Source organism: Alosa pseudoharengus, unplaced genomic scaffold (genome assembly GCF_046254945.1).
Source record: "Alosa pseudoharengus isolate Yale_2024_CS ecotype anadromous, Long Island Sound unplaced genomic scaffold, YU_APseudo_1.1 YU_APseudo_1.1_scf_12, whole genome shotgun sequence".
Taxonomy (NCBI): Eukaryota; Metazoa; Chordata; class Actinopteri; order Clupeiformes; family Clupeidae; genus Alosa; species Alosa pseudoharengus.
In genome coordinates this window covers 21,703,820-21,727,224 of record NW_027468587.1, presented here as the reverse complement: position 1 = coordinate 21,727,224, position 23,405 = coordinate 21,703,820, and the positions used below count along the sequence as shown (strand labels likewise).

At 41.5% G+C, this 23,405-nt stretch overlaps 2 protein-coding genes across 3 annotated transcripts in view; both read right to left on the bottom strand.

Moving 5' to 3' along the window:
* The window catches only part of LOC143119170 (mitogen-activated protein kinase kinase kinase 5), a 28,585-nt gene extending 19,285 nt beyond the window's left edge, over nucleotides 1-9,300 (bottom strand). For both annotated transcript variants that reach the window (XM_076280468.1, XM_076280469.1), the window contains exons 1-7: nucleotides 8,842-9,300; nucleotides 8,475-8,614; nucleotides 4,724-4,911; nucleotides 4,075-4,243; nucleotides 2,796-2,902; nucleotides 2,444-2,614; nucleotides 1,063-1,175 (exon numbers count right to left, since the gene is read on the bottom strand). In XM_076280468.1, the coding sequence (XP_076136583.1) occupies nucleotides 1,063-1,175; nucleotides 2,444-2,614; nucleotides 2,796-2,902; nucleotides 4,075-4,243; nucleotides 4,724-4,911; nucleotides 8,475-8,614; nucleotides 8,842-9,178 (1,225 nt within the window). In that variant the 5' untranslated portion in view covers nucleotides 9,179-9,300. The remainder of the gene's footprint in view (nucleotides 1-1,062; nucleotides 1,176-2,443; nucleotides 2,615-2,795; nucleotides 2,903-4,074; nucleotides 4,244-4,723; nucleotides 4,912-8,474; nucleotides 8,615-8,841) is intronic.
* Nucleotides 9,301-18,674: 9,374 nt separating this feature from the next.
* On the bottom strand, nucleotides 18,675-21,886 carry snip1 (Smad nuclear interacting protein). The gene is made up of 4 exons (XM_076280467.1): nucleotides 21,616-21,886; nucleotides 21,087-21,210; nucleotides 20,272-20,888; nucleotides 18,675-19,925 (listed from the first exon to the last, which is right to left on the bottom strand). The coding sequence occupies exons 1-4, from the start codon at nucleotides 21,771-21,773 to the stop codon at nucleotides 19,667-19,669; spliced, it is 1,158 nt and encodes a 385-aa protein (XP_076136582.1). The 5' UTR covers nucleotides 21,774-21,886; the 3' UTR covers nucleotides 18,675-19,666.
* Nucleotides 21,887-23,405: the final 1,519 nt, after the last annotated feature.

Sequence of the window (23,405 nt, the reverse complement as noted above, 5' to 3'; positions counted from 1 at the left end):
TGAGCGCACACACAGACAGACACAGACACACACAAATTCACACACACACACACACACCTCACACACAAGTTCACAAATTCACACACACACACACACACACACAAACACACATATATACACACACACACACACACACACACACACACCTCACACACAAGTTCACAAATTCACACACACACACACACACACACACACACACACACACACACAAACACACATATACACACAGACTTTCATTTCAATTCTAAAACGTATAATGAAACAACACAAAATAATAAAATGATTTGGTGTGTGCCTAGTCAAGATCACAGGAAATATTTGTGATTTCAAAATTGACAACAAAGGCACAAACATGAATTCCAATTCCGCAATTTGCCTACTTACAGGCCACAGTGTTTATCATGGGCCAATAACATGGGTATGATATCCTTAATGGAGTTTTCCATTCCCCCATTCTTATCTGCTGACCAACAGAAATTTCCCTTGCGTGTCACAGTCTGTATACACACAACAAAGACTACAGGGACATGTTACAGGAAGGCTGTGGTACACCTGAATGATTAAAAATAAACCACTAGGAAAATATTGTTTGGCTATGTATTCATTATCAAAAATGACATCAAAAACAGGAACGGGGAGATACAGACAGCTCTTAGCTAGTATATCGTTAGCTAAATCAAATATCTCACAACATAACATGGCCAGCATTTCAGGTTTCAGAAACATAATGGAAATAATTATTGGCTTTTAGCTTTTTCAACTTATTTCAAGAAGTCTTTATCTTTGCAAACATTGTGTCAGAGGATCCAAAGTTACAAAGTATGGTTGTACTGAGAGAAAAATAAAAATGAATGAGGGGCAGCAGAGATCTTGGATTGAATGCTATTAGGCCATGTTGTGCTCCTCTCATTTTGGTGATACAGTAGAAAGACATAAGTGTTTCCTATCCTATCTGCTATGCTGTTTTAGTGACCATATGAACTGTCTGGTCCTGTGCTGTACAGTGCTTCAGTAATGCAGTGTGCTACTACACACAGTGTAGCTGTGATTGGCAGCACTTACCGATTTTGCGCAGCTCAGCAGATGTGTCGTATTGATGACCTGCAGCCATCAGGAGCACCAAACTGTTGATGCCAGAGTGTAGTGTGGGCTCAGCCTCAAACGCTCGCCCATACCTGCATACAGACAAACACACACACAGTCGTATGCAAATGTTTGGTCACCTTGGGCTGGGCACATGCACCATAAACATAATTTGTGACCAATTAATTATTTTACAGTTACTGTTAATATATAATATTATTATAGGTATTCAAGGCTATGTAGCAGGTAGCCACAACACTGCTGTTGGATTTTGGGTTTCGAGCACGGTCAGTGTTAAGTGCTGTAAAGAGGTAATCTGAGACTCTGAGATCTGTAAAAACGTTTGCTTGACAGGTCCAATGAAATGCTGGCAAAAGCTGTTCTGTTGGTAATGTGACACCTGTGTGCAATCAGCCATTTGTGCATTGCCTTTGTATCCCACTTCATGTTAAATAGGTTTGGTTGTTGATCGGACACTGTGGGAAATCCCCTATCTATAGCACAGCACATTTAGCACCCTTCCTGTGCATATCTGGTATCACAAGGTTTCAATGGCTCATTTTATGTCTGTTTTCTTCAGGGTTTTTCATGACATAATTTTCCAGGGATGTCCAAAACATTATACCGTACTAAGAGATAGGCAAGCCCTAACTAGGCTGTTAATTGTGTACATTATGGGTTTGACTAGCGCATAAGTGCTCTCTCATACCACTAATGTACTCCCCTCCACAACCCCTAGCCCAGCTAGTGCCTCTTTAACTCACTGGCCATTAAATATTTAAATCTCAATCTGAGCTCAGTTTCGATGAGTCAAACTTCCACATAGTCATATTAAGAGAGGAAAACCAAAGAGAACATTACAATGCCAATAAAGACAGGGAATGGGCATGGACAGTGCAGACAACAGGATGTGCTAGACTAAAGTACCTTATTTTCCGGACGTCGCTGTTTTTTTCATAGTTTCGGCTGGTCCTGCGTCTCAGTTGTAACATATATATATTTATATGTATGTTTTTTCCTCTTCATGACACATTTTTTGACTGGTGCGACTTATACTCCGGTGCGACTTATAGTCCGGAAAATACGGTAAGTATAGGGGCTACAATGTCTATATATTTCTTCTTTACAATTTGTTTATAAAATGTTGCCCTGGTGAAATGCATACTCTTCATGCATTGCAAACTGAAATGATCTTGGATTTTTGTAATTGAATTGTGATTAACTGTATGTTTATATCTGCACTACATTGTAAATCACTATAGACTACAGTGTCCGCTGCATGTGTAAATGTGAATGAACAGAAGTATGGGGGTTGTAGATAGCTGGAGAGGAAGAGAGTAGACAGCTTAGCATCTCTCACCAGTAGCAGGCCTGGTCCCGACTGAATTTGTTGGTGAATCCCGAGCTCATGAACATGTCTTTGTAGACACGTCCACACAAACAGTGCACGTCGGATGCCACCTTGTTCCCTGACTCCACAATGGGCAGAATGACTGCCAGGGCCTTGGCACGGTCGCCTGGGCGATTCCTCCTGACAAAACAAATAAAAACCCAAGATAGCCAACATGTCCACACACCACATGTTCATTTATGTACTTTGTGCGTTCTAACCTGCAGTCAATGCTTTCTAATGCACACACTAGTCATGGCTTAATGTCAAAAATGTGTAAAAATGTAAAATGTAAAAAAAGGGAGAGAATAGGTTTGATTACCTGTTGAGTGCAAATATGTAATGAAACTGAATGTTTTGCTGAGCAGCAACTTGACACGACGGGAGGGTATTCAGGGTTTCCACCAGTTTAATTATGGCATCGTAGTCCTAGCAGCACAAACAAGTTTCTATTACCATCCATTATTTATGTCATTGGCAAACACCTTTAATATTTAAAGAATAGTGTTAATGGGATAAGATACAGTGCAGCTTGATTGAAGGAGCACGTTTGGGGATTTTCCAGTGGTTATTGCTTTTAGCCATCTTTAGCTATGGTAAATAGTCATGCAAGTCTCATTATGTTACAGAAAAAGTACAATCAGTAGATGATGTCTTCTATGTATATTGAAACAGACAAAAGTGATAAAGGAAAACCACTAAAAAGACTGAGATCACACAGGGGTTTTCCTGTCTTGAGCTGTGTGAAGATCTAACTGCATAAAATGTCACTGCAAATGCAACACCTCAAAATACATTTTGTAAAGTACATATACTGCAAGGTATAGTATCACTTATGGTGTAACATTTAGTAATTGCACCTCTGATAAGATGCTAACTAGATTTCATTGGTTTAGTGCCCGTTCTGGGCACAATGACAAAAAGATTAATCTAATCTAATCTAATCTAATCCTATGACTGGGTTGGAGCCCCAAAAGCAGGTTGTGGAGAAAATGATGTTGCACAAAAAGCTCCACGTGATGGACATATCAGTGTTTCCCATACATTGACTTATTTGTGGCGGCCCAGCACAATATCAACACTGACCACCACACAATGATTTTCTATGTTTTACTACTTAAACTGGATGAAATCCTTTCATTGTACAGCTATGTGAACCTTTGCACAGCCTCTCCTTGTGTCTCTGTCCCTCAACAAACCTGCATGCACGTTTAAAGAAAACTATAAAAATCCTACAAGGATTGTTGTTGGCATAGAAGACAACTGGCTAAATCGTGATTAAATCCGTTAGCATCATAACCACATTGCGCAAATTTGTTCAAAACTGTGAACACCCCCGTCACCTACCACCACAAATAGAATTCAATTCTGTGGGAAACACTGCACATCACCGACACAAACGACTGGTTAGACAGCAGTGTGTTTTCAGTCAGAAGCTCCCTCAGCTCTACTGTAATGAGGACTGAGGCCACACGATTTGGGGAAAATGTCTAATTGTGATTTGTGACACACACACACACACACACACACACACACACACACACACACACACACAAGACGTGTACTGGTACACACATTGTGGGATGCATACACACACACACCTGGACATCCCTGTAGGAGAGCAGCAAGTTGATGACAATGTCGGGGGTTAGGAGCTCCACAGTGTCCAGCCTATTCTGGATGTGGCCCAGCTCCTGACTCAGCTCCTGGCCCGTGAAGCGCTCACGGGCCAGACGGATCTCCCGTCGGATCGACTCCCGGAAGTACTCACTGCAACATTTTACTCATTAGTTTAATACAATAACAGTGTGTGAGGAATGTCCAAGGCCTGAACTCAGGAACGTCCAAGGTCTGAACTTCCTACAAAAAGCACAAGGAAATGGTGGCCAGGGGAATCTTCTTTTTAACAGGAAGAAACCAGCTCAGAAGGGGCATATTGAACTGGCATTCAAAACACTGCCCTATACATGCCAGCAAAAGCTTCAATTTGCTTCTCAATCTGCTCTGAAAGGCTCTGTACATCTATGTAAGAGATTTAGAGGGCATTGGAAAAGGAAGCTATGCAGAAACTACCCAAAACCTTCAGTAACTTCATGACTGATATTGCCAAGTTGAGTCAAGACACAAAATCATGATATCAGACATTTGTAGAGAGACACCGGCAATACTGATCTTTGAATTATAACAGTTATTCCATCTAAATATCACATTGCTGAGGGTCAGCGACAATCAGGGATGTGTTTAATGGACCTGGAATGGATTTGGACATTCTCCAGCATCTGGACCAGTCTGTCCACCAGAGGAGTGAGCAGTGGTTCCAGTTTGAAGCTGGGCTGCATGAGGTCCTGGATCCCCTTCATGGTGGAAGCATCACTGGCAAACACCTTCCCCTGGGGGGACACCATGTATGGGATGAAGGTGTAGCTCCCACATTGCTCCTGAGACGAAAACACACACACACACAAAAACACACACACACAAACACAAACACACATGTAATGGTAGCCAGCTGATACAATAGCTGCACAGTATGTATGTTAGGTAAACCTCCCTCCCAACATCTTGTTGATGTGTTGTTAATAGATGCTAGCAACCATGGGTTTTTAGTTCCCTTGCTAGCATGCTCGCCTCCCAATCCAAGGTGCTGCAAGTTGCGGGTTTGAGAACTGTGTGGCCGGTCAAAAACAATGCAGGTACACAGACTCCAAGATACTAGACCTGAAAGTACCCACATAAGCTGATGTGGCTGACATAGATGAAGGCCGAGAAGCATCCCAGCCAAACCCCAACCAAATTTTAGACTCCAGGCCCATCCGTGCCTACGCGTATGCTTTCTAAATTATTTAGCTAACTCCATCCCCATCAACAAACTTAGGCTATATGGCCAATATCTTTGAAATTTAACGGTCTTGGTTTTATTTGTGGGCATGCCTCAGACTCGTGGTGTGAGCGGTATGGGAGCGGAACAGAGCGGCCACTCCCCCTCTAAATTAAAAAGCGCTCCGCGCTCAAATTCCATCCATACAGGGCCGGCCCGAGGCATAAGCGAACTAAGCGGCTGCTTGGGGCCCCCTGGCCACCAGGGGGCCCCCAATCGAGTTTCTTTTTTTTTTTTTTACATAATAAATAACGTAAACAAGTGACATCAATGAATGAATAAATGAAACAATTAATCATTCAAAACAAGAAAATTCTGATTTCATGATCAATATACCTGCCTACCTCTACTGTGTCCGCCAGCCTTTTGAGTCGCGCATAAACTAGACACCTCGGGTGCATAGACTGCATCAAGTTCAACAATCGGAAGAGACGGTAATGTTAAGACAAGTCACAAAAAAGGACATATCCCTCTGGTGCCGAAAACAGAACGAAGAAAATGACACAGGAGGAGAAAAACGAGCAAGATACAGGTATGTTTGCATGATTATTTACAGTATGTTTTGTGCTTGAGGTAGCTAGCTAGCTGTCATGATCTAATATAAGCCATCACCAGAGCTAAATCTCCGCCATCAACAGAGAAATGTCTCCCATTAATATATATTTATCTAGATGTATTTCAGATGTCAAGGATATTGGGATTGTTTTGGATGTTCAATCAAGCATGTACCCTAGCTTTAGGTGGGCTTATTATGTCGTAAATTAACGTTAGCTAGCTGACTGAAGTGGACATTAGCACTACAGTAGCTACATGAAAACGTAGCTGAAGGCAAATTTACCACAGAGGGATTGTTTCTGATTTCGCACCTGAAAGTGTTGATAGTTTATTACTGTTCTATAATATGTGACATAGTGGTAAGTCTGATAGCAACAACAGGCTAAGCCCAGGCTCCCAGTCCCAACCCAACCCACTGACTAGCGCGACTCTGGGCATCGGTAACGTTCCAGCTTCATAGGCAAAATGGAACAGTAGCCTACGTGCGCTCTGCTCTAAGATCTTTGGAGAGAGATGGTAACGTTAGTGTTTGAGAAAATAGCCTACCATGTTGGGTGGGGAGACTTCTGTGATGAAAATAAACTTACATTTGATTAAGATAGTGGCAAGTGATGTAGCGGTGCTACCCTAATATTTAGACTGCAGTAGATCACCATGTTAAGCGTTCACCATACTGCAATTAAGTATATACTCTTTTGATTATGCCTCATTTGCCAATAGAATATTAATTGTTACATGTGGAATTGCTTGTTATTTGAGTGTAAGTAATGATAGCAAAATAAACTCATTCTGCTCGATCAACTATGCACCTATGCAATATTTTTTTTTTTCAGAGACACTGTTGAAGTCCTTTGGAGCACATCTCTACCTCTACCTAACTCTACCTTATCAAGTGTCTGCCTCCATGGCTGATGACACAGAAGGTGAGGTTTTTTTTGTTGATGGCAAAAGGTTACATAGCCTGTTAATATGACATGACACATTTAACAGTTTTTTTTTTTATTTATGTATTTATTTAATCATTGCAGGTTCGTCCACTGCAGAGTTGCAGATGCCTAAAAACCAGGAACGAAGTAGGAATAATTATCTATTTTTTGGGACATTTTATTTTTGATTATTAATGTTTGTCTATTTTGTTTTTATTTTGTAGTTGAAAATTGCTCATTTAATGCACATTTGCGGATTTGTTCAGCAAATCTGTTGAAAAACAAGTCATTAAACTTATGTACTTGTTTACAACAAATACAAATGCTGTTGTATTTTGTCATTTGTCAATTCAACTTCAGTAAACCACCCTTAGTGCTTCACTTTGAATATGAATGTTTCAAATAAATCTGTGATTTTAGTACCCTCTAAGATTAAAAGGTGACAGGGTTGGTGTAAATAACAACTATATTAATACATTGGTTTACCAAGCACATGGGGCCAGAAGTCTAGATTGGAGCCCCAAAACATTTTTGGCATGTGAGCAAGGATGGATTACTGAATGAGCCTACCGAGCCCAAGAGGTCAAGGGACCCTGAACCCCAAGTAGTTGTGTGAATTCACTACATATATAAGTCAAAAAGCAAAAGGCTATGAATCTGAACAAATTTAGGTACTGCCCTTCTCCAGCTGACCATCCCAAAAATGCACCAGAATACAGGAAATCACATCTAACCCCCCCCCCCCCCACACACACACACACACACCCGTTTGTACCCACATTTGCACAAACAGGGTAGGGGGAGAGGGTCCTTATGCATCTGTGTCCAGGGGGACAGTAGTTCATAATCAGTCGCTGTATTAATACATGACCTCACTGTATTAATTTATAATATGACATTATAGTGTGAAGTTGTCAATTATCGCCAAACACAGGTGACTGCGTTGTGGGAGGGGGCCCCCAAATCAAATTCTGCTTAGGGCCCCCAAAAGGCTCGGGCCGGCACTGCATCCATATTACACAAAACTATAAAATGATCTAAACTTCATTCACTCTCGGTGTATAGATCAGGACAGACTTGCGGAACAGGCTGCAGGTCAACAGCCTGCATGAAGATAAGCATTAATGGTCCAGTAGTAAAACAGTGCAATTACCAAAGGGCCCTTGAAATGATCTTTTTAAAGCCAAGGAGGATGGCTTGTAACAATGCTAGTTGTCAGCTCTGCCATAAGTAGTGACTGATCACATTTGCACATTTTGTTGTTTTGCACTTTCTGTTGCACTTGTTCTATAGTTTTGTGTAATAGTCTTTAAACTAGTCTGTTAAAATTGCACAAATTACACAAATATTTTGAAATATTTGTATACTGTTGTATAGTTTGTTTGGTGTTGTTACTTTGTTCTTTGTTAACTGTTATTTTGAGAATGGTTATTTATTTATAATGTAGTGTTTAATAAATAATTGTTAAATATACAGAGTATGTAGTGTATTGCACAAACAAGACGGCAACCGATACAAGAACCCCCCACCCCCCGCTCGGATGGCAACCGATACCAGACCCCCCCCCCCCCGGACCTACGACCTACCACTTTGACTAACACATTTCCTGCGGGAAACCCTGCTTAGGTTATGTGTCCTATACCTTGAGGGGTTGCAGGTCATTCTCCTGCTTATTACAATACAGAATGATGTTGTTCGTCATATTGAAACTCTCCCTCACGCCCAGGTGGTAGAAAAGGGAGGGCTGACAAAATGATTCACTCATCTCCACCACTGCAACATCTGAAACAGAAAGGACACGAAAATGAAAATGCACCTCAAACGGTTTACATCCACTAATTAGGACTCTGGACTTGGTCCAATCAATTACACTTTTCTGTCATAAATAGACAATTATTTCACAAACCGTATAGGCCTAACTCTTAACATGCATGCAATGTGTGCCTATACTGTTTGTTTGGTGTAGAATAGGCTAATGATTCCCTAAAAGAAAACATTCTACGACTTGCCTGCGTTGTAAAAGTTGTCCAAAACATCAGTTGTCCCCAGTGCTATTCTCTCAAAAGGAATAGTTTTCAACACAGCATGTGTGTCAGCGCACGCCTCTGTAAGGCATTTCAGAGAAAGATTTTCTTCTGTTTGAGGTACTGAAGCATGTTCAACGACAATGTAGACAACAGCCAGTGCCCTCGTCCGACTTCGAGGCGAAATTATATTTTTACCCGAGGAGGTGTTACTGAGTTCAATTGCCAACGGGTCCTGCCATAGACTTCCAGCCGAAACTCTAACAGGATCCTTTCTTTTGATCTCGTGCAGGCTCATTCGCCTGCGTTCGGATGTGTACATCGTATCTCCCTCAAAGTATCTTTTGCGCAACTACGAATCTGAGAAAACTACTTCGGAATTCCTTCATCTTCTTTTCAAGTTTCCAGAGCGCAACACGGTATTCCTGCAAGCTCCCAGGTGAGTCTTCCTCTACATTCCTTTCCTTCACAAGATTGGTCACGCCCTCTCCACTCCTCCTGTCAAACTCAAAAACATTTCGGACAGTTACTAGGAAGCTGCGTCCTCTGTCGCCGCAATGATACAATTGCAATAGCTAATCCACATAATCAAATTGAAGACTTCTGAACGATTTCTCGGTGGAACCATCACACATAGAAAGAGAAATCAATCTTAGCCTTTATTACATAGGCTAGTTTGTGCATGACTATTAATTAATTCTGACCCCAACAGGCGTTATTATTTGCAGAGGTGGACGAAGTACAATTCCTTTAGCCTACTTAAGATAGCCTACACCTTGTCAAATATTAGCCTACTCCAAGTCAGATTTTTACTTAAATTGAAGTAGCCTACAGAAGTAGGCCTACTTGCTTTTAAAAATACTTAAGTATTCAGAAGTACAAGTATTTGTCCTTTTTAATGTATTGTAATGCAATGTTTATTTGGTCATTATAGGGTTTGGTCACTCATGTGTAACATTTTACAGTTTACCCTGTCTAAAGAACATCATGCTACTTTATGTCCCACAAGGTGATCTTATCAATACGACAATAGGACAAATCCACTTGAGGGGTGGGGCAGGGGGGCGCGATCGTAACACACAATGAACCTGTCATGAAGAGGCCAAAATGATTGACCTCTCACCCCCCAAGCCAAATTGATGCAACTGCATTTATAGGCTAGGGCGGCCTAGGCCTACATGACGGGCCGCAAATAGGCTAAATACTTTTAAAAAAAACAAATCCCGGAGGTCACCGGACCACATGTGGACCGGCCCACTGGGCATTTGCCCGGTTGTACCACTGGTGTTCTTTATAGATCAGTGGGTTGTACAGATTACCAGTCCAAGCCTGCCCAGAAGTACGTCACATGAACTTCTGTGATTTTATTGGAATAAAGATTGAAGCTGCATTAACCGAAGAAACATCCTTTTTTCCTATGAACACCTTGTGTTTTTCTTAGGACTTACATCCAACAAAAACATTTTACCTATTTGCATTGCAACTGTTCAAATGGATGCAATAATATAATTTGAATCATTATTCATTCTCTGTTCACAAATCTAAAAACAGTTTAACTGTCAAATACAAAATCAGATAACTCAATTTTGAGTAGATTATTTATCGTTTAATGATGTACGCTAAAGACCTAGCTATGTGGTGAATGTCAGGTGATTGTCTAATTTCATTCCAATTTCACCATGGAGGATAACCTGGTTAACACCAGACCACTTCTCAAGTCTCGATTGCAGGTTTTTGTAGTTCTCCCAGGAGGATGTTCTAATGAAGAACCTATTGCAAACAGGTTTGTGTAGTTCTCCCAGGCTACATGGAGGATGTTCTGATGAAGAATCTATTGTCCCCATCATTACCACAGCCAATTCAGCCAAACTCAAATTGGACTATTGGAAAATAACTTCAAGATGGTCAATCGCATTATTGCATTCAAAGACTCAAATTTGGTTAAAAGTAATGAATACTTTATGCTCATATTTCAAATGTAGTGGAGTCAAAAGTACAGTAGGCCTAAGAAGACACAAAGGGGCTTAGGGCACTCAGGAGACTTCAGATAATTCCTTGCTCAGCGCTTCTATGACGGGTGAAGTGAGAATCCAAAGAAAAAAGATTTTGCAGAGGCACTCTGAGGTTGGAAAAGTATAAAAAGCCTTTAATTTACGCCCATGTCCATACTTCATAAAAAGGGGGAAAAGTCGCATTCCTCATGAAGCCCAGGGAAAGAGGTTGCCTTGAGTTTACTGATCCAAAAGGTTTCTCTTTGGAGAAGGGTCCTTAGATGGTCTCCACCTCTCACGGGTTTGGGGACAACCTCTATCACCATCACTTTGAGGGAGGAAGCAGAGGGATGACCTGCCTGCTGGTAATGGACCGCCATGGGGTAAGCATGATTTCTTGTCCTTATGGCGTTCTTATGTTCTGCAACTCTGTCCTTCAGCCTTCTTTTCGTTCTGCCGATGTAGAAGCAGCCACACTCACACTCGAGTCTATAGACTACAAAGGTAGTGTTGGCTGAGAGAAAGTGGATTAGAACATTATGTCCAATATTCCAATATGTGGTTTAATGTTCTGCATTTCTCATTAGTGGGTCACTTTGATACTAAAACTATGATTTTATGTAATGACTGTATGATATCTGTGTGTGACTGTGTAGAGATAAGCAGGAATATTATGACTTTGCAGTGTGTCACTGTTCTGCATGGCTGCGTCAGTAGCTATCTGCTCCGGATTGCCAGGCTGCCACTAATCAGGGTCTGATTCAGTGTAGTCCACGTGAGATGGGATGACCAACGCCATCTCCCATCAGCCTGGAAGGATACTTAAACCCTAACTATTTCCTTGTCTAGTTAGAGCAGCTGGTGGATCTTTAGGTGAAGTCATACTGTCTCTCCCTTGATGCGCATCATTGTAAATAAACTCTGTTCCTGATTTTTCATACTATTGGTCTGACTGGGTCTCTATTAAATCTATGATAAAAATTACCATCATGGCAAAGGCATTAACAGTAAAGCTTGTACTGGAAAACACATCCACAAAAGTAGCGTTTTTTACTACATTACCGCAATGGTTGCAGTTCTCACATCTGTGATTCCCTTTTAGTTTACGTAGCCAATGTTTTTTCTTTTCAACTGTAAGGTGACTCTTCACTAATTTATCTCTTAATGTGGGTGCTCGTCTAAGACAAAATGAGGGAGGATCACGGATCTCTTTCAATGAGAAGCTTTGAAGTATGGCCCAATTACTCTTTATTATGTTTTTAATTTTCAAAGCTGCCTTGCTGTATCTGGTGGAAAAATAAACTTGATGATTCCTCTTGGATTTCCGTCTTTTTATGAGTAGGTCACTCCTATTACATTGGTTGGCCCTCCTTTGGGCCTGTTGAACAACCTCTGTCTTGTATCCCCTTTCCTCAAAACGTTTAGTCATTTCCACAGATTTAGATTGAAAGTCATCTTGTGTGTCACAGATCCTTTTAAGACGAACTGTCCATACGGGAATGTTATATATCAGGTGTGGTGAATGAAAGCTGTCAGCTCTCAGGACAGTGTTGCGATCTGTGCTTTTTCTAAAGATAGATGAGTGCAAATCTCCATTTACCTCTTTACTAATTAATAAATCCAAAAATTGTATTTCTCTTTGGCTGTATTCTAATGTCATTCGTATGTTAGGATTAATGGAGTTTACACATTTTTGAAACTCCAGAAGGCTGGGTTCAGTACCTTTAAAATAACAAAAAAACAGTATAGTGGGGGGCCTTAAGCACATTTTCGCGCAAATTCATCTAAAAGCGCCAAATTTGGCACAGATGTAGCTCAGGTCATACTGAAATGATTTAGCTAGGGCGCCGGAGTCAGCGACCCTTGGGGCCAAGATGGTGGCCAAATCCAATATGGCCGCTGCGCGAAAAGGGTTCCGGCTATAACTTTTGAACTACATGGGTTACAAATACAAACTTGATATCTTTTTCAGCTTAATTGATCATGGGGAATACATAGGATGTTAATATTTAGGACCCGGGACATCTAGACCCCTTATTCCTCCAATTCTAATATGGCCGCTGTCCAAAAAAGCAGTTTTGGCTGTAGTATGGGGCCTTACACCCCATTGTTTGTGCAAATTAATCTACAAGCACAAAATTTGGCACGGATGCAGCTGTGGGCATAATGAAATGATTTAGCCAGGCCGCCCGAGCCAATGGTCCCTGAGACCAACATGGCAGCCAAATCCAAAATGGTTGTCGCCTGAAAGGGATTCGGCTATAGCTTTGGAGCCAGATGAGATACAAATACAAACTTGATGTCTATTTTACCTTTTTTAATGATGGGAAACCCATAGGAATACTTACATTTATGATTGGGTATATCAGGACCCCCCAAATTCCCTAAATTCAATATGGCTGCTGTCCGAAAAAGGGTTTTGGCTTCAAATTTTGAACCAAATGCGCTACAAATGAGGATGTTGTGTCTATTTTTAGTTTATTGACCACAGGAAGTCCTTTGGCATATTTATATGTATGCTTGGGTAAGTCTGGAACCTTTATTCTTTTCAAGACTTTGGTTGAAAATCTTTTTTGACCACAACTTTGAAGGTTATTCTCAATGTGTATTAATTTGTGAAAGTGAAGTGAAATGATTTTAGTGTACCACAGGTGAATACATTTCAAAATGTAATCATATAAGAAAGAATAAGACACAATTATTATTGCAAGGCAATATTTATAGTATGTCAAATTGTTAAAAGAATAATATAGTCAATTTGTCCAAAACTCTTCAAAGGTTTGCTTAGCATATCAAAAAAACAGCAATAACATAAAAACAACAACAGAGAATTCTCATGGTCTCTCTCATGAATTTTTGCCTGAAGAAGACCCAGCAGGGTCGAAATGTTGCCTGTTGTGCAAACATATGGGAGTCAAAAGCAGTGTTGCGGACATTATATTTTTTCAATTGAGTACGTTTTAATTTGTCCTGCACCTGCCAGAAGGTGGGATGTGCACACAATAACTGTTTGCTCTCTCATGAATTCTCATTCTCATGGTCTCTCTCACAATTGTAGTCATAAGAACAAAACACTTATAGAAAAAAGTACACCTGGTTAGGAAGGAAGTTGGTAGGAAAGGAAGTAGTTGGCTAAACACTGTTGCTGGTCATCTTCTGAGACCACAGGTGACCACTACATGGACCCATTACAATTTGCATACCGTCCAGAGGTGGGTGTGGAGGATGCCTTAATCTACCTGCTACCTGATAGAACACACTCTCACATGGACAGGGGCTGGCAGTATTGTGAGGATCATGTTCTTTGATTTTTCAAAGTGCTTTTAACACCATACAGCCTATGCTGCTACGTGACAACCTTTGAAGGATGCAAGTAGACACCTCCACAACTTCATGGATTACTGATTACCTGACTGACAGACCACAGGTTGTGAGAATAAAAGGGTGTGTGTCTGAACAGATAGTCAGTCGCATAGGAGTCTCCTTTTTTCTTCACACTGTACACCTCAGACTTCCAGTACAACTCTGAGTCATGTCACCTGCAGAAGTTCTCAGACAGTTCACAGACTGCAGTTGTGGGGTGTGTCAGTGATGGTGAGGAGACGGAGTACAGGCAACTGGTGGACCACTTTGTGACATGGTGCAGAAACAACCACCTTGTCTTGAATGTGGCTAAGACAAGGGAAATGGTGGTGGACTTTCGTAAGGCCAGGCCTGAGCTAAATACCATTTCAATACTGGGTGAGGAAGTTGTTGAGAACTACAAATATGTGAGGGTTCTTATAGACAATAAACTGGATTGGAGGTACACTGAGGCTGTATACATACCCTGGAATGGAATTGTCTCTGCGAGACACTCTGGCAAAGAGCAATGATGCACGTTACTTTTACCCCAACATTCCGGGGAACCAGCTAAACGGATGAAGACAGCTCTGCAACGTTGGTGGACAGTACACATTGGTCGTATTGTTATCCGATTGCGTCGATGCGTTAAATGCATGCTTGTTGCCGCCCCTCGAGTTGGGCCATTACATTGCTCTTTGCCAGACCCTTAATCTTTCTAGATTATCAGGGTCTGGATTTTCCAGGCTACTGAGGCTGTATACATAAGTATACTCTTTTGATCCCGTGAGGGAAATTTGACTCTGCATTTAACCCAATCCGTGAATTAGTGAAACACACTCAGCACAAAGTGAACACACAGTGAGGTGAAGCACAGACTAATCCCGATGCAGTGAGCTGCCTGCTACAGCGGCGCTCGGGGAGCAGTGAGGAGTTAGGTGCCTCGCTCAAGGGCACTTCAGTTGTTCCTACTGGTCGGTGTTCGAACCTGCAACCCTCCAGTTACAAGTCTGAAGCGCTAACCAGTAGGCCACGGCTGCCCCAAAGAAGGGTCAGAGCAGACTCTATTTTTTGAGAAAGCTTAGGTCATTTAATGTGTGGTCATGGTAAAAAAAAATAGTTTTCATCTGTAGCTTATTCGGTTCAAAAGTTGTAGTCAAAACCCTTTTTTGGACAGTCACCAGATTGCATTTGGGGACTTTGAGGGTCCACATATACCCAATCATAAATATATATATTTTGTGTTTCCCATAGCCAGAAAAGGTGAAATATTTATTAATTTTACATTTGTATCTCATCTGGTTCAAAATATGCAGCCTACAGTAATCCCTTTTCAGGTGGCGGCCATATTGGATTTGGCAGCCATCTTGGTCCCAGGGGCCACTGGCTCCGGCATCCTCGCTAAATAATTTCAGTATGCCCTCAGCTGCATCCATGCCAAATTTTGTGCTTGTAGATAAATTGGCGAAAACAATGGGGTGTAAGGCCATATTGGAATTGGAGGATTAAGGGGTCCAGATATACTGGGTCATACATATAAACATTTATATGTGTTTCCCATTATCAATTAAGCTGAAAAAGACATCAAGTTTGTATTTGCAGCTCATGTGGTTCAAAAGTTATAGTCGGAACCCTTTTCGGGCAGCGGCCATATTGGATTTGGCTGCCATCTTAGCCCCAAGGGTCGCTGGCTGCGGCGCCCTAGCTAAATCATTTCAGTATGACCTGAGCTACATCTGTGCCAAATTCGGTGCTTGTAGATAAATTGGGGCAAACAATGGGGTATAACTACAGTCAAAACTGCTTTTTTGGACAGGGGCCATATTGGAATTGGAGGATTAAGCTGTCCAGATATACTGGGTCATAAATATAAACATTCCTATGTGTTTCCCATGATCAATTAAGTTGTAAAAGACATCAAGTTTGTATTAGCTCATGTGGTTAAAAGCTAGTCGGAACCCTTTTCGTGCAGCAGCCATATCGGATTGGCTGTCATCTTGGCCCCGAGGGTCTCTGGCTCCGGCGCCCTAGCTAAATAATTTCAGTATAACTTGAGCCACATCTGTGCCAAATTTGGCGCTTTTAGAAGAAATTGCGCGAAACAACCTATTTATGTGCTTAAGGCCCCCCACTAGTAGGCCTATTTGTCTTTCAAATGTATAGTGGAGTAAAAGTCACAAGTTTCAAAAAATATTAATACTTAAGTAAAGTACAGATACTCAAAAATCATACTTAAGTACAGTAATCAAGTACTTAGTTACTGTCCACCCCTGATTATTTGCCAGTATGTCACCAGGCAAAGCCATTTTTTTTTGCTATTCATTCTCACTGCTGCTTTTCGCCTATAAGCAATCACAATTTATTTTATGTGGTTTGAGAACACATGAAGCAAAACTATTGACATTTAAATGCACCCTTAACAGTTTTTTTACCTTAACATAAAGTTTCCAAGATCATTTCGATGGCACATAACCTCATAACATGACAAACGTTTCCAGCTAAAATTGTTATTTAAAAAAGCTATGAAAATAGCCTTCCTTGGGCTACTATCCAGAGCATAGGATAGGATAGATAGGATGCCAGAGGACTGCTTGACGTCTCTCAAGCACAGCATAGGAAATGTGATGGAAGCCTACGATAAATCCATTACCATTCCATACATGACCCATGGACAGCACCAACTGGAGCCTACCAGACAGAGGCCCAAAACACGGATCCCGATTTTGCAAGAACTGTTTATTTATTGAACGAGATGTACCGCAGAGCACCGCCGCCCAGTCCAGCACATTTTTTCCACAAAAAGAAATCACGCTGAAAGGCCTATATGATTCTAACTGACCACAAGTACCAAAACATGATTAGTTCATAGATTTCACATGTAAAATTCATTTTATACAACCCCTCCTCCATCTTGCCTGTTCATAATTCTGAGAAATTCTTGATTGTTTGTGTTATGTTTATGTTATGTGTGTGGGTGTGTGTGTGTGTGTGTGTGTGTGTGTGTGCGTCTGCGTATGTGCCTGTGCATGCAAGCGTACATATGTCTACTGTGTGAGTATGCGTCATACGTATGATTACTGTGAATGTATGTGTGTGTGTGTGTATCTGTTTGTGCACATGTGTGCACATGAAATGGGTTAACATGACCCCTGGAAGCAAACATACGGGAAAAAATGGTCATCCTAGGCCCTACAGTTCTCAAGATATTCACAGAGAACTGTGTCTGCCCTACCCTCCTTTCGGGGGGTCCAGTCCAGCAGGGGGGGCTACAGATCAAAACGAAAAATGACGGTTCCATGCTATCCATGTGGGGGTACATGCCCACCAAGTTTTGAGTACCCTGGTCTTTCAGTGTCCCGGGAATCCTTGTTGGTGTACGTCACTAAATGTACACATAAATTATTTTATTGTAAGGCCCCCCATGAACGAAAGTACACAAAACTTGGCATGCATTCGGAGGGTGTCATAATGATCCTACACTTTTAATTTCGTGCAGTTTTGACCTTGTCAGCCAGAGATATTGTGATGAAAACACCTAATTTTTTGCTTTTTAATTTTTAACTAGGTGGCGCAATACATGAAATGTGGTAATGGGATGGGTTGACATGCCCCCTTAAGACCAACATACATAAAAAAAGGTGGACCTCCTAGGCCCTACGGTTCTCGAGATATTCACAGAAAACTGTCTCCGGCCACCTACAGGCCAGTTGGTGTATAGTAACATAAATTAATTTATTGTGTGGCCCCCCATGAACGGAATTCCACAAAACTTGGCGTGCATACAGAGGGTGTCATAATGATCCTACACTTCCAATTTCGTGCAGTTTTGACTATGTTAGGTCACAGATACCTTCAATTACAACACCTCATTTTTACTTTTTTGTGTTTAACTAGGTGGCGCTATACATGAAATGAGTGGTTATGTAATGGGTTGACATGGCCCCTTGAGATCAACATACAAAAAAAATGGTCCTCCTAAACCCTACGGTTTTCGAGATATTCACAGAAAACTGTGTCTGCCCTACCCTCCTTTCGGGGGGTCCAGTCCAGCGGGGGGGGCTACAGATCAAAACGAAAAACGATGGTTCCATGCTATCCATGTGGGGTTACATGTCCACCAAGTTTCGTGTACCCCGGTCTTTCAGTGTCCCGGGAATCATTGACGGAAATTTGGGCATGCGAAAAAGAAAAGAAACTAAACCTACAGTATATGACCGCCGCTTCGCTGCGCGGCGGTCATAATAAGGTGGTCATGCTGTGGTTTATTATTGCAACTGGAGCATTCTGGAACTCTTGATTTACTGATACATCTTCTGTGTTACGGATATTTGTGATGAGTCTCTGCCTAACCTGCTTCAGCTATGCATCTTAAGGTAGGGTGCTCATAGTTGAAGGCCTTTTAGGTTTTAAATATTAGAATTTAATTTCTTACACAATTTGAAATATCAGTTTGCCTAAATAAACAAAGGATTCAAACTGCAAAGGAAGTATTCAGAATTTAATCTGGAAAAGTGAACAATCACAGAAACCCTGTAGCCTTTTTCTTGCTGATGTGTAGTGGATTAGACCTCTTCATATAATGTCGCTTTTTCATATACTGCTCATAGGTCTGTTTGGAAACCAACAATACCCAAACAGCTATTTGGTTTGGTCATTTCAAATATAAGAGAATTGTCCACTAAGCCAAACCGATTTTTTTACATGTTTATTTACAATACAAAACATCTAAAACTAACCAAAAATATATATATGCCAAGATACTCTGGGGCTTACCAAAAAAAGTGTTTCTCATAATACATGAAAATAATCAATTTCTTTGTACGATGATACCAGTGATGAGGAGCATTGCAAGTGGAATCGGATACCACCTAAACTCAATGAAGATAACAAACTACAGCGACTGTACTCCACACTCTGCTTACAAACAGGACAGAGGAGCTGAATAAAGGCCCACAAAACAGTTTTGGTTTCATTTTCTTCTATAATACCGTGTGACCCACTGCTTTTTGCTGGATTTAAAATAAAAAAGTCCAGCAAAAACTTTCAATACATCCAGTGCATTGACAGTAAATAGCCTGGACATGTACAACAGAGGTACAACATATAGGCTAGTAATAAGCCTAATCCTAAATACATGGCAATGTCTTGTGATAGAGCGCATGAAGCTGGCGTTAAGCACATGTAGGAGTTGGCATGAGCTTGTAGAGGCAGTGGAGTGTGTAAACTGCACCACTGCACTCAGACTAACCACCTGAGATAAGAATGTCTTATACAATAGTTCCATGGACACTGGGGCCTGTCAGTATACAGACGTGTTGTGGAGACATTTCCACTTTTTTGTTCCATTACAACATGAAAACAGTTCGAATAACCGTGTCTTCCTCGTCACCTGCTATTTTGTAGTCGGTGATCTCAACCAAAGAGGAGGTTTTTCATTGTGCCTCAAAGGGCAGTCTTTGTCGAGCTTGACCCCTCCCCTACTCGTCCAGGCCTTCATCCTCGTCGTCCTCTTCCTGTTTGGTGTCCACCTCACTGGTGTCGGAGGTCTCATGCAGCAGCACATACTCGCGGCTGCTGAAGCCGAACTTGAGCACGTCCTTCTCCTTCAGTTCGTAGTAGCGCTGGGCCTCAATGCGTTGGTTGTTCAGGTATGTGCCATTGCCTGAGCCCAGGTCGATGATGTAGGGCTTCACCCGACGCCCAGAGGTTCCGTCGGCCCGGGTGTGTTCCACCAGCCTGAACAGTGCCAGAACACAGTTTGTTAAGTGAAGTTTGTATCATTACAGGGAAGTTTGTATCATTTAGACAACAGAAAATCACATCATAAATCATTCAGTCTTGTCTAAAATAGGTTTCCACATGACTAAGATAACTTTACTTGTAACTGTATTTTTATTAGGTTATGGCCTAGGCTACTCATTACATTACAACCTAGTTACCACAGAAAGAAGGGGCAGCGATGGCCACAGAAATCTTTTTGAAGAGATATCACAAAGATAAATTAGACATGAAAAGTCCACTGATAGACTGAAACACAGCTATATTTTTATGAGAAACATGCACATTTCATGGTAGTCCTCACCTATATTGGAAAACTGCATGCTGCTTGGAACAGGAGGGGTGGTCAATGGGGATATCGGCGATCTTCCTCTGCCGCCCCATAAGGTAGGCACTCTGCCTGTGGATGTACATAACTGGGAGCGGCTCATCATTCTTAAAGGGGTACAGGCGCCATCTCCTCTTAGGGATGCGGGCCTCAGGCGGCTCGTTGTATTTAATCACCACCCCTCTGAACGTGTTGGTATCTTCCACCAGGGCTCCTGACAGTTCAAAGTTGGGTTTCTCCTTGTCGGCGGCTGTGGCGTCATCATCCTCTTCCTGGTCAGGCCCACCAAAGGCTTGGTCTTCTTCGTTCCCAGCCTGCCTTGCGGCTCTCCTCTCCAGACGCTGCTCGTCGTGGCGCTGCCTCTCAGCTGACTGCTGCTGGAAGGCGTGAATATCCCGCTCACGAGCATGTTCAACTCGTCCTCCTCTCCCTCCACCTCCCCTCCTATCTCTTTCCCCGTCTCTGTCCCTCTCTCTCTCCCTTTCCCTCTCTCTCTGACGTGGGCGCTCTGCCTCTCTCTTCACCTGCCTGTCATCCACATCCTCCCATCGACTAGGACGCCTCCTCTCTTCATCACCACGAACTTCACGTTCCTGATGGCCAAATAACACATAACAGATTACTCTCACAGCATGCGATTATGGACACAATATGTTTGGGGCTGTTTATTATTCTAATTAACTGCAACGTCCAATAAGCACATTATATTCATGGGAAGTAGAGAATAGTAAGTGTATTGTTATAAGCCCGATAACACCGTGGCACACTAATAGTAAAATAAAACATGTCACCCGCTTAATTTTGATATCGGCATCCCGAGACGAACTACGACTTCTGCTTGGTGGAGACTTGTCGCGACCTCCTCTCGTCTTATCCCTTACTTCCGGTGAACGGTCCCTTCTCCTGCGCGGTGATCTAATAGAAAACAAGTTAATGTTCTCTGGTGACGTTAAGCGATGATCAGTAGTACAAATGCTATCGTCTTCACTAAACCCAGTTTAAAAAATTGCAATAAGCTTTACAGACAAATCAACCTAACGTCACTGCTAAGTTACTGGTATATGAAGGTTATGAAATACAGAAAAGTACTCAACGTTAGAAGCTAGCTTGTTGGATAACGTCAGTCCATAATTACGCCAGTTAGCGAGCATGAGGCAAACAAATCAATCCAGTTTACGAATCATTGTAGGCTAGCAGCTATGGCATTATGATGGCTTCGTGTATCTGTACAAGATTAACATGAACATACAACACTAACTACCAAACGTTTGTATCTGTGTTTTGATTAAGTTAGCTAATGATAGCAAGCTAGCTACCCACCTGCTGCCTCGTCTCCTCGGGGGACTTGAGCCGTTAGATCCAGAACTTGATCGGCGTGATCTCTGAGCCCGAACTGGACTGAGTTTTTCTTCTTTAATTTTTATCTTTGCGTCACGTATGGGAGATTCAGGCCGCTTATGTCGTTTTCTGCTTTCCATTCCGAGCACCTGGGATAACAAACTTACTTACTTCCTAAATTGGAGAATTAGCTTCATATCACACAACCACCGATAGAAGCTAAATTCACGTTGCTAATGCTGATGCTTAGCCCACTTCCGCTTCCGGTGGCCTGTTGTAAATAGTTCCGCAGTAGATACAAGGCTAAAAGTTCCGACATAGCTCATCGTCTTAATACAATTATTCGTTGAATTAATTTCCAAATATGACACAAAATGTAACAACATAAGTTTGATAAAGTTGTTTCTTGATTATATTAATCTATAATAATATTAATCTATAATAAATCAATGCATTAGAAATAAGTGGAATTGATGAAAAAACGCGATTTGGTTTTCAATCAACGTTTTATTTAATTCTCGGAAATGTATCCAGTGATCCCGAGGTTACAATCACAATGAAATACTAGGACTATGCAATGAAGTAGTGGGCCTACGTAGTTGTAGTGAAATGTACAAATACATTAAAACAAAATAAACAATAAAAGACGTAACATTTTAGGGGGGGGGGTAATTACAACGCTTAGGCTACACATTGACATCAGAAGATCTAAACTGACCATAGGAAGGTATAAAGACTTAATTTTTACAGTGCTATGTTGAAGAGTATTTTTTAATTAAGTTTTAGTTTAATTACGTTTTTTTTAAATATGTATTAAATTATTTATTAAATATTTATTAAGTTTGGGCATTATAGCAAAAGGCTGATTTTCTCAGCTCTTAATGAAAAATGCATGCACCTTGAGAATCAAACAGTCATTTGATCTGGTCTGATACAGGGACCAGAATTCCAATCAATAGGTGAAATATCAGATGGTCATTTTTTCATCATAGGTAGCCTAGATAAATGAATGTTTATTTCCCCTCTTTGTTAAAGATGGCCAACCCATTTCATCTGCAATGGTAAGTATATAGCCACCACCAGTAAGAGGCTAAATCTAAGGGCAGAGTGATAAATTGTGTCCAGGCAGAGCCTTGAGGAAGCTGCAGCATTTAAATTACCATATTACAATAATCTCTAGTCTAACACTGCCATAAAAACTGCTTTAACAATAATGTTATACACATAAGAAGGCTGGATTTGTTTCTGTAGACATTAAAATATATTGTCAAAATTTGTTTACATGTGTAGCAGGTAGACCTTCTCTGCCTGCTATTTCCCCATAGCACCTGCCAGTGCTAATGAAGGGGGCGGGGCATAGGCATTTAATCAATCTGGCACCAGTGGAGTGCTACTTAAGAGGGGCAGTAGCAATGTAGACTCCACTGGTGTAGCCCCTGTCTGCTACTGTCAGGTATGCTGTCTCCCCATAAACATTTGTGGTTTTATGTTATGTATATTGTGGTGTTGTCATTGTTTAATCTTCTGTGTTCTGTTCTTTTAGGCAGCACAGTAGGGATGTGCCGAGCGAGGCTTTTGAAACAGTGGCGCTTCTACAGCCAAACTGGTTTGATGCCTCGAAGCTTTTGACACACTACTCCACAACGCCATCTGGTGGTCAATAAAAATCCCTACACCAACATTACAGACATGCATGAATTTGCAGAAATGCACGAATACTCAAATACAAATGTTTTTATTTCAGAATATGATTTATTCTGCAGTGCTGGCGC